The 12271-nt window shown below is 37.0% G+C and overlaps 1 protein-coding gene across 2 annotated transcripts in view; it reads left to right on the plus strand.

The window, feature by feature from the left end:
• The window catches only part of svep1 (sushi, von Willebrand factor type A, EGF and pentraxin domain containing 1), a 90209-nt gene that overhangs the window by 47903 nt on the left and 30035 nt on the right, over positions 1–12271 (plus strand). For both annotated transcript variants that reach the window (XM_056268609.1, XM_056268610.1), the window contains exons 6-15: positions 1126–1305; positions 3238–3432; positions 5332–5450; positions 5546–5675; positions 5945–6052; positions 8492–8623; positions 8885–9076; positions 9264–9385; positions 9488–9593; positions 10584–10781. In XM_056268609.1, the coding sequence (XP_056124584.1) occupies positions 1126–1305; positions 3238–3432; positions 5332–5450; positions 5546–5675; positions 5945–6052; positions 8492–8623; positions 8885–9076; positions 9264–9385; positions 9488–9593; positions 10584–10781 (1482 nt within the window). The remainder of the gene's footprint in view (positions 1–1125; positions 1306–3237; positions 3433–5331; positions 5451–5545; positions 5676–5944; positions 6053–8491; positions 8624–8884; positions 9077–9263; positions 9386–9487; positions 9594–10583; positions 10782–12271) is intronic.

The raw sequence follows: 12271 nt of genomic DNA on the forward strand, positions 1-12271 counted from the left end.
GTAGTGTAGTATCAGCTTTCTAGCACACGATTTGAGCGTGAAGAGAGAGATTCTGAAGGGAATTGACGCTGCACTTGCTTATTACTGCTACGAAGTTCAGTATTTGCATATTTGCGTCAATTGGCCAGCTCTGCTGGCGTTAGCCTATAAGATTTCAGCGGAAGTGAAGGATGAGAGGAGTTCCCATATACGACATCCGTAATGTCGAGTTCCGTAGCCTTGATAGGGAACTTGGGGTTTTCTTAATTTATGGCCTTTCATGCAACCGGGCCCTGGATTTTATGACATCACCAGTCCTGTAAAGTGAAAATAAACTGATTTATTAAATTTTTTTTCTTTTCTCTTCCTTTTCTTTCACTCATTCTTTTATTCACTCATCCTTTCCCCACTCTTTTGTGCTATATTTGCCTCTAATTCCATCTAAGCGGAAAACATATTGGTTTTATTGTCAGTTTATGTGTTACACAATTGATAGCTCAAAGGGCTTTGAGTCACCCCATATGTTTCATCACCCCCAGAAACGGTAATATACTGCAGCCCGTGAGTATGTATGCGTGTGTGCAGTGGGGCTCATAAAGCTATTTCTCTGCATGTCTGCCTGCAGAGCTCTGAGTTCATGTGTGTTTAGATAGCTGGAAAGTAAACTCGAATGCTTTGCCAACTATGTGAGTGCTTACACACTTCAACACACCGACAAATGAATACAATATGAATATGCACCTATACACACACACACACACACACACACACCAAATCACATGCTCAGACAGATGTATGTATGCAAGTTGACCTGTCAAGAGTTCCCTCTATTGTGACCTCAGCCCTGAAATAACATTTGGGATGTTCTTTGTTTGGAAATAAATTACAGGCCTCAAAGTTCTAACCACAGACTAAGCTACCAGCCACCCTCTTCTTTTTCTTTATTTTCTTCCCGTTTTCTCTTAAAATCTCTCTTCTTCTCTAGCCTGTCCATCTTTTCCATTTTTGTTTCTCCCTGGCTGTTCATTTTAGCTGTATTGTTCCATGGAATCATTTAAAGTTTGTTCAATACAGCAAAGTTTTAATAACATAGGACCAGACTTTCTGTGTGATGCTCTAACCCCTGTGTGTGGCATTTTCCCATAGTTCGCTCTTGCCCAGATCTCTCTCCTCCGCATCACGGGGTACTGAACTGCAGTGAGCGGACTGCCCCCTACAGGCTGGAGTGTTGGGTGCGCTGTGAACAGGGCTACAGGCTGCAGGGCAGAGCCAGACTCACCTGCCTGGCCAACTCACAGTGGAGTGGACCACAGCCCCGGTGTGCCGGTAAGATAGTAGATCTATGTGTGCAAAGACTTTTACATTGTTGCAAACAAAAAAATTAATTTTGTACTTCAAAAAAAGTAGTGTTCTTTTGAACTGTCTATTCATCTAAGAATCTTGGCGAAAAAAAGTATCACATTTTCCACAAAAATAATGAAAAAAACTGTTATACACATTGATAGCAATAAAAAATGTTTCTTGAGCACCAAATTAGCATATCAGAATGATTTCTGAAGGAACACGTGACACTGAAGACTTGAGTAATTACTGTTGAAAATTCAGTTTTTCCATCAGAGAGTAAATTACACTTTAAATGTATCAAAACGTAAAACAGTTATTTTAAATTGTATTCATATTTTTCTTAGTATTACTGTTTTTACTGTATTTTGATCAAATAAATGTAGCCTTAATGAGTGTAAGATACTTCTTGCAAAAACAAAACAAATTTTTACTGACCACAAACTTTTGAGTGATATTGTAAATTACATACATTCATACATCAATTGTACATCAATTGAAGCTGCTGTGTTTTATAAGTTAGTAAGTTCCAACAATCAGGAGTTTGAGAGCTTTTGCATGTTTCAAATCTGTTTAACCTGTTTAAATTTTAGCTTGTGTAGAAATGATTTTGAAAACGCGATGTGAGCTGCGACCATACAAGCATTAACAAGAAAAAAAATGGTTGGGAGCTTTCAAAACGCTAAAATTGCACCGTGTTCGACCCCCTACGCATGGCATAGGCATCAGTCCTACAAGAAGGCTCAAGCTTTGTTTTTAGAACTATGTCTTTGATCTCCACAAGACAGTCAACCAGTCATGTAACTGAATACATAAGTGTGCCTTTTTGTGGGTGTTTCTTTGTCTCTCTCTCTGTCTCAGACATAAATGTACTCACAGCTAAGCTATGGCAGCATCTTTGCTAGTTTTTACCCACAAACCTTTGCCTGGTTAAAACCAGACCATTCTCAGTTGTAACTGAGTTATGGTCTGGCAAAGCGTCATAGACAAATCATTTCCAGAGGGGCGTCACCAACGGACGTTGCGGATAGACCTAAAACCAATCAGAGCGATGAAGGAGATGACGTATGCAGAGCGGCGGAGAAACATCTCCGAGTGTTGTTCTTTGCTCGGTTTTTAACAAAAAGGAAACGTTCAAATCGCTTAAAACAGACGCGATAGCTGATTCGAACGAGTGATGTTCGACGGCGGCATCCATCTTTGTAATGTAGGCTACAACATCTACTTCAAAATCCCAGCGGTGTCGTCATCGTGTAAAGCCCGCCCTAACGTTTCTGATTGGTGCCTCGATTTCGACGGATTGGAAACTGGCTTGAATGAGCTCTTTGCCAGACTAACTTTCAGAGCAAATCTAAATTTGCCGGAAGTTGTCTGGGTTTTCCCAGGCTACACAAACCTACCTCCGGCTTGGTTTCCCATATAAAAGCAATATTTTATATATTTTATTTTAACTTCCATCCTGAGTAACCGTTTATGTATTTTGATCTGTCCCACATTCTACTGACTGTCAATCAGCATCACTTGGCTCTTCTCGGTTTCATCAATCTTTTGTAGATCGTTTGAACTGATACTCCAGCCTTTGGCCCGTTTGAGTCGTATGACATGTTTTCCTGTCTTTCTTCACTGTAATTCTTTTACTCTTTTTCTCTCTGTGCTTATCAATCTCTCTTGCTTTGGCAGTACAGGGTGATCCTGATGTCAGATTGAAAATCATTTTTTTGTGCGAGTATGCGTGTGTTGAGTTTTTTTTCGAAGAATGTCAAGCAATGTGGTCAACAACCGCTCTTACATTTCCCTTTCTGGAGATATTTTTGCATGCTCTCTCTCATTCTCTTGCTCTCTCATTCTTTTGATTTATCTTTGTGGAAAATGTTTGTTCTTGTTTTACTGTGTCCCTCTTCTTTCTCTCTTTCTAAGAGGTGCGCTGTCCTCCGATTGTTACTTTGAAGCATATTCATCTGTCGCCCCCTACTTGTGGGGAGAATGAGGTCAGGACCGGAACATCGTGTCAGTTAACCTGTCCCCGTAGTTATCGTCTCCTTGGTGACTCTGAAGTCAAATGTCTGCCTTCTGGAATCTGGAGTGACAATCTACATAAAGCGACCTGTACAGGTGATTTGTTTTCTGTTTGTGTTTGCAAGGATGTGTATTGCATGACCCTGTCCATATACATGTGTCTGAAAAAACCCTCTTTGATCCTAAATTAGTTCTGTAATTTGATGTTTTGCAATGGGACAGATGTGCTGCCAGTGGGACAGGTGCATTCAATTTGTTGCTGCAAAATCTTTAAGATGATGAACAACAGAATAAGTGGACGATCATCAAAGAAAGTACACCAGTGTGTAAAACTAAAGGATTCCAAGATCATAAAACTCAAAAACTGCCGCTCCAAGCTGGAACTGAACAAAGCATCAATTAGTTTTGGCTTTCACCCCTGAACCTCTATGATTTACTGATGAGAGGAGATTCGAGATATTAGAGATTAATAAGCTCTACTCCAACCTGGATGTGATAATAATTGACAGTTCAGTCAATAGCTCTCAACAGAGCAACACCAACAACTGCTCTTTGCTCATAGACTCTACATGAATAGAGTCTAATTTGGAACGATGTTATGGTGAGGAAATTGTGACAGAACTTTCTTTTTTTCTTTTTTTTTGGCCCAGTTACTGTAACAATGAAGTATTTGTTTTGCTTGGAGTGACAAAACACAGATAATGTGATTAGTAAGTTCTACTCTCTGAGCTGCATGTGATAATGAAACACCTCTATATAAGTCATGTCACTTCAACACCAACAATCTAGAGTCACATTATCATCAAATGGATAGTTCACTCCAAAAATCTAACACCCCAAAGATCGTTCATTTTTCTTAAAGGGGGAATTCACCGCTGGCAAGATGGGCTTTTAATAAAACTTGGCTGTCTATGCAATAGAAACGTGATTTTCTTTTATAATATAATACAAAAATGTGAAAGTTTGATCAGTGGCCGATTTCATAAACTGCTTAGATTAGTATTAAAAGTTAGTCATCTAAATTTCTTCTTAAAAACTGGTCCTGACTTTTTAAAGTCAGTTACATAAAAAGGTAGATCAGTCTAATTTGAATTGGAAAAGTACAACTCATGCCCCTTGGTTAACTGCTAGTTAGTCAAACTTCTTAAGACACAGTCTTAACAACGTGGCTAAGTTTATGCAACTGGCCCCTGTAGTTTTAACAAAAGCCCTGGAGCTGTCAAAAGTCTGCTGGATGATGCAAAGTAACACGTTTTGTGTTATCCGACAGACTTTGGCTGACAAATAAACAAGGATATCTAGGTGCAGATAACATGAAGAAAGAGTACACTTTGTTCATTTACATATACTTCCAACATTGTATCAATACAAAGCTGGTTCAAACTCAGCAAACTTATCCTTTAAGAAGCAAAATTGTTTAAATGGATAGTTCACTTAAAAATAAAAACTGTCATAATTTATTCACCCATTTCCAAACCTGTATGACCTACTTTCTTCTGCTGAACACAAAACAAGATACGTAGTTACGTAGAAAAATGTTGGTAACCAAAACCTTTTGGTTACCATTGACTTTCATTCTATGGACGAACAAACAGGCATTTCTCAAAATATCTTCTTTTATGTTCCACAGAAGAAAATAAGTCACACAGGTTTGGAACAACATGAGGGTGAGTAAATGACAACAGACAGTGTGAACTATCCCTTTAAGATATCTAGACTTGTTTAAAACGATAAAGAAAAAAGTTTGTATTTCAATAACTAATGAAGAAAAAAAATTCTTGCAGTTTACAAGGACATATAGTAAGAGGAGGCCATCAAGCTCCAAAAGGGATAAAATCTTTTTACATTACAGATGTTTTACATAGAGCATAAGATTAAATATGAGATGGCTGGAGGTAATGAGTGACATCATTGTCATGTTTACATCAGTAATTGGTAATGGAGTTGACGTTATGGAGACTTTTGAGCCTGAACTGATTTCCTCCTTTTTTGTAGATATAGAGCCTCCATGGATTCAGTGCCCTGGTGATGTCATCACAGAGACAGATGAACATCAGAGGTCAGCTAACGTCAGTTTGAGCGCACCCATGCTAAGAGACAATTCTGGAGATGAGGTGAGTTTTGCATCAGCTTTATTTACCCCCTTTCAAATTAAAAACACAGGTTTGTGCATGTCGTTTTAAAATGAGGTCATGCCTTTCTTCCTCAGGTTGCGGTGCAGGTGACCCCCGTTCTAAACCCCATGCAGCCTTTCCCTATAGGAACTGAGTTCATAACATACACAGCAACCGACCGCACAGGAAACAAGGCCAACTGCTCTTTCACTGTTACTGTAGTTGGTGAGGTTGGATTCCTTGTACAACTAATATTTATTGACATCGTCATATTTAAATGTAGTATTGTTTTGCAAAAACAAAACTACAACATAATTAATATATTATTTACTATATTCAATTTACTATTATGACTATTATTCACTATTTACTATAAATATCTTGTTTTGTACAGTTACTGTCTTCTACAATTTTTTTATACATAGTAGAATTTACAGAATAGAAGCAAAAAAACAAGACAAAAAAAAGTCAATAAAAAGTCTTTGTTTCCTTAGATACGGAACCACCTTTGATTGACAGGTGTCGATCTCCACCCACTGTTAAGGCCTCTGGGAGAAAAATTGCAGTATACTGGGAAGAACCTCAGTTTTCAGACAACTCAGGTACATATAAATTAATTTATAAGAGAGTGGGAAAAGTGTTTAAGTAGGAGAAAGGGTACTCATGTATATTAATTAGGTCACTAAAATAATTTAACATGACCTTTTACTGTTTTAACAATTAATAAACAGCAAAAAGAGGAACAATGTCAATTGTTAGGCCACACTTATCATGTTTACAGTTTATTTTTGTGTTCAAATTAAATATTAAACGGGTTCAGGTAAAAAATGTAGGCCTTTTTGGAAAGACCTTGAATCTGAGCGTTTGTGCGTGAGAAAATGAATCTTCAGGGATTGACGTTTGGTAAAATCATCACAGAGAGGAATCTTTTCAGAACACCTGTGGAGGTTGAACAGGGTTGAATTATCTTTTACAGTAGCTACAGAGAATGGAAATGGTTTGATTTATGAACATTTTAAGAACTCTGGGAAGGAAATGTTTTCCTGCAAAAAGTATTTATTGAATGGCTACATAAGCAGCGATAAGGATTGGAATCAGTCTTTTGGTCTCAGACAGGTGAAATGACTTTAGTTTTATACACTTACTGCAAATCCAGTGAACAAAGAATGAAATGAGGTATATGATATGGTGATTATGGTGTATTATTGAGATAAAACAAGATAAGAAAACATAAGAGAAATAATTCATACACACAAAGGCATTTGTACAAATGCACAAGCACTCCAAATTCTGCAAGATAATTCATTTTGTTCTTAACCAGTTCAGATCACACACACACACTTTTCCAGAGAGAAGTTCCAGGGCTATTCCAAACTGTCTGACAAATGTCTGCGTCTGGCGGGTTTTGGAGGGAGTTTTGTCTGCACTAAATATAAACCAGCGTCAGGGTGTGGGCATGGAAAAACAAAACATGCTGACGTTGGGATGCGTGGTGTGACGTCGACAAGCAGCCTCAGTGTGGTCACAAAACCTTATTTTAGTGGATAAATGTATGAAGGTTTCATTATAGTTATGGGTACTGATATGTGCATGCAAATAAGTGTGAGTGTATGTTTGTGTCTTTGAGTGTTTGAAGTATATGATCCTTGAAAGACTCTATTGTCTGACCGCAGTGTAGCACCCTTAGTTCTGTGTCATTAAACATTCTAGCAATTACTCTCCTCTGGCACCAAGGCCTGTTATTCCAAGGCCTCGCGAGGAGCTGTACAGTAGCGTATCACCCTTTGTAGGACTTTGTGGTTGACCAGAGCGAGTCCTTGTGGAGCTCCACATTGCTCCCTGTGGTAAATGTCTGTGAAAGTACCTGTTACATCATTGGCTATTGCCAGGTTGCACAACTAAGGCAATGTCTGCGATATTGCAAACAGATTCAGACATACAGTATATACACTACATTGCCAAAAGTATGTAGACACCCACTTCTAATTAACAGGTTTAGCTGTTCTAATTCCAGTGACGATAAATCTTAATGTTAAACATTACTGTGACTTTCTAGAGAATTGTGTGCTTCCAAATTTGTTGCAATGGTTTGGGAAAGGCATTTTTCTGCTCCAGCATGATGATGCCCCAGTGCACAAAGCAAAGTCCACAGAGAAACTGATTACTGAGTCTGGTGTTTAAGAACTTGTCTGGCCTGCACAAAGCCCCTGACCTCCACTGAACACCTTTGGGATGATTTGGACACCCTTTTGTCTGAATGGGAACAAACCCTGCTTCCATGTTCCAGTATCTAGTGGAAAGCCTTCCCAGAAGTCTGTAAGCTGTTATAGCTGCAAAGAGAGATACAGATGGTTTTGATATTAAATATACAAGGACATGGTGATGTCCACTTACTTTTATATTTTTTATATTAAAGGATATGTATTGTACACTACCATTCCAAACGTCTTGGGGTCAGTAAGATTTTTTTTTTTTTTTTTTTTTTTTTTGAAAGAAGTCTCTTATGCTCACTAAAGCTGCATTTATTTGCTCAAAAAGTACAGTGATATTGTGAAATATTAATACAATTTAAAATAACTTTTTTTCTATTTTAATATATTTTAAAATGCAATTTATTCCTGTGATGGCAAAGCTGATTTTCAGCATCATTACTTGAGTCTTCAGTGTCACATGATCCTTCAATAATTATTCTAATATGCTGATTTCGTGGTTAAAAAAACATTTATTATTATCAATGTTGCTTAATATTTTTGTTGAAACCATGATACATACTGTAAGATACATACATTCAGATATATCATTCTATTCTTTGATTATTAGAAAGTTCAAAAGAACGGCATTTATTTGAAATATATTTTTTGTAACAATGTATAAGTATTTACTGTCACTTTTGATCAATTCAGCATCCTTGCTAAATAAAAGTATTCATTTCTTTAAAAAAAAATCTTACTGACTCCAAACTTTTGAACTGTAGTGTATATAATAATGTCCTGCCTTCTTGTCTGTGTTAAATTATTCATTTGTTTATTTTGCTTTCTCAGGAGCCTATCTGAATATCTCCAGTACTCACTCATCCGGTGATGTATTTCCTGTGGGAGAAACTTCAGTTTACTACATAGCCACTGACCCTTCAGGCAACAATCGAACTTGTGAGCTCATCATTACTGTACAAGGTATGTACAGTAAGGACTTTACATAAACTTTCTCGTTGTTGACTAAGAAGTTCATTCCTTAAATCATGCTACAGTCTATTATTCTAGTTTGTTTTTCATGCCAAGAGTTTTTCTTAAAAAAGAAAGTGTACTCTGTTATAATCTGTCTTTGGATCTGTCTAGCCAATTAAGCTAAATGCTGTGAATTTTTCCAGATTACACTGTTCTTTATTTAAATAAACTAGTTAATTCACTGGCACTGAAGGATGTTTCTAACCTCAGGTTCAACCTGTGAGAGGCCATTCGTGCCAGTAAATGCAGATTTCTCATGTGCCAAGACGGAGGAAGGGATGAACTGCACTCTGATATGCAGACAGGGTTACAGTCTTGCCCAGGATGCTGTGCGCAGCTACTTTTGCGCCAATAATGGAATCTGGGAGCCGCCCCGCTCACCAGACAGACCTGATTGCTCCCGTGAGGATTGCTTCACTGTTACTCAACATTTGTCTTTCATTTTTGCTCTACTGTTCATAATTTCCTCTTTTCACACACAGATTCATACACATACTATCTTACACAGTGCACAAACAAATCTCTTGATTTCTATGCTTTTCTTTGAGTTTATTGTAAGCATTTTGCTCTATGTATCTCCTATGTACAGTGAACAGAATTGCAAACAATGGGTTTAAGCCCTTTGAGATGCTGTTCAAAGCATCCCACTGTGATGATATTGACTTGCTAAAGTCCTTCACGGGAGAGTTTTCAACTGTTCTTAAAGATATGGTGAGATCTGATGCATAGACATGCACATTTACTTTAGCCACATGACATTTTATCTTGTTTACCCTCATTGGTTTTTTTTTAACAATAATCATAATCCCACAGGTCCCTAACATCTGCGGTGGAGATGAGGTCTCCTGCAAACTGGAAATGGATTTACCTGGACAGTGCCTAGAGTATAACTACGACTATCCAAATGGATTTGCTATTGGTAAATAATGGCATGCTAATGTCAAATGATTTGATTCTTTTCGCCAGGCAATGTTGTTATTGTTAACTAAAACTATTAAAAATCTGTCATTTTGATAATTGAAATAAAGCTCAAATAAAATATAATATTAGATGAAAAACTTTAAACTTAAAAACTTAAATTAAAATTATTTTTGAATTAAAAAAATTTGAAATGTTTATTTGGAAACTACCTGAAATAAGTTTAAGTTGAAGAGTATTAAATAAATGACTAAAACTAAAACAAAAGCAAAATAAAAAATGTACACAAAAAAGCTAAGAAAATTGACAGAAGCATATAACAAAATTACTACAATTGAAACTAGAATAAAAAATGAAAATGTAAAAATACCTCAATCAAAATATTTATAAACAGTAATAATAGTATATACATAATATTAAAATAAAACTGCCACCAAGTTGAATGAACCAAGTTTGACTGATTGTTAAAGTGCTTCTTTATCCTTGAAAAAGCACCTCAACTGGGGAGCCAAAGAGCTGAGCCAGCAAGCTGAAATGCTCACAGTATTGTTTTGGTAATTTCTCAAAAGCTGTTAATCTAAAGTGAGTCCATCATTATAACTACAAAATTTTTCTGCTCGATCAAACAAAATTTCATTTCATATTTTGGGTATTGTCTGTAATGGTCACATGTTAGCAAGAAGTTATTTTAATATCTCTGATCCATGGAGTTTTGCATGAGTGTTTACATGCACAATCTTATGCTGATTATGCACCGATTAGCAAAAAATATGTAGAACGGTTTAGTGAAACTCGTTTTTTTTTTAATAGTATTTGTAAGATGACTTTAAACTGTTATCAGCATTTGGTTCCACATAATGTATAAACACTCTCTAGATTTTCATTTTTGCTTTTTTTTTGTGTGCTTTTTTTCATTTAAACTCTAAATCTTTCTTACATTTTTATATTATTTTGTTATTGATTAAATTTGCCGTTTTTTTCTTCTCCTCAGGTCCTGGAGGGTGGGGCAGTAATTGGGGCTCTCAGAATGGCCAGGACTATGCATATTTTGACACTGGATTTGCTCCAGAGCACCACTTACAGCAAGATGGCTCATCACAACATGGCTATCACATGAGGACCAAACGGCATCGGAAAGCCACTGGCCCTACCAGAGAGCAGAAGATACAAATCCATTTCAACATCACAGGTAGAGAAATACCAACTTTTGGGCTAGTTAGGCCCTGTGTTGTTATTGCATTATTGTTGTTGATAATTAGGCTGCGTTTACACTGGCACAAAAAAATCTCAATTTTTTTACTCGCATCTGACACAGATCAGAATTTGTTGCACACATGTAAACACAAAAATCCACACAAGATCTGTTTTTTTTTACGCATGTGTTCTGAGCCACTTCCAAATGTGGTTTTAAATCAGATACATATCCAATATCTGAACATCTGACCTATGTCTAAACACAACACGGGGCGACACGTTTGCCCACAAAGATAATAATGTCGCTCTAAAACTCATAGCTTTTTTTGAGGTGGAAACTTTATACAGTTGTTATCGAAATTATTCAACCCCCATTGCAAATCAGGTTTATTTGCAAAATGTACAGACTTTCAGCTGTTTGAAATGAACAAATCAAACAAAAGTAATTGAAATAGCTCAACACAACAAATGTTTTAAGTGGTTTCCCCAAATTCAACTGAAAATGCAACTTTTAATGGATAACTATAATGTATGGCGGAATACCATAGCAAGTTCTTGGGAGCAGTTCGACTCGGCGCATATATATCTATGGACTCAGCACAGTAATATCATCACTCCGGAGAGGGAGAGAGGATTTTTCAGGAGTGATGATATTACTGCGCCGAGTCGAAGTGCTCCCAAGCACTTGCTATGGTATTCCGCCATACATTATAGTTGTCCACTTTACACGCTTAGAAAAGCGCAACGTTTTATTTTGTGTCACCATTCTTGGTGTGTGTTACTGAGTTACTCGTGTAACTGTATTTAAATAGGGAAAACGTGGAGGTGTTTGGTCGCTTCTCTGCTTGAATCCTAATGAATGAACTGGGCTAAGCTAAGTGCTAACAAAGTTTCGCCGCAAGACAGAGCGATTGAGTGCACGCACTGAGACGAGAGAGGTATGTATCAACTCGCCTTAGTTAAGGGAATAACATAGTTTAATATGAAAAAAACGGTGGAGTAACCCTTTAAGAATAATAGAGTCCTATGAAATGTATTTTATTCAGAAAATGAATGTTTCTTTTTATAATTTAATCAAAAATATCGTCGCTGCCCGATGAAACTCACGTATATCCAAAATGGTTACTTTTCAGGAAGTGAAAAAAACACGTAATTTCAAAAGCAGTTGAACGTAGCGTTGTCATACTTGGTACGACAACTTTAAATGTAACCATATTCTTGCCAGTGTAATGATATAATCCACATTTGACCAAAATCGAGTATGGACATACGTGCATATTTTACAGTAACGGTGGTCGATACGCGTTTTTCCGATCATTAATTAGAATGACCCAGTCGCGTTTCATATTGACAGATGAATAGGCTACGCTCAGTTTATTAAATAGCCTATGTCTCAGTTTATTAATACGCTCAGTTTATTATATGTCTCTTGCAAACTATGAAGGGACAATGAATCAATACACTGACATGGCAATGATAGACTGA

The sequence above is a fragment of the Rhinichthys klamathensis genome, unplaced genomic scaffold (genome assembly GCF_029890125.1).
Source record: "Rhinichthys klamathensis goyatoka isolate OS25496 unplaced genomic scaffold, OSU_Roscu_1.1 h1tg000275l_1, whole genome shotgun sequence".
NCBI classification, from domain to species: domain Eukaryota; kingdom Metazoa; phylum Chordata; class Actinopteri; order Cypriniformes; family Leuciscidae; genus Rhinichthys; species Rhinichthys klamathensis.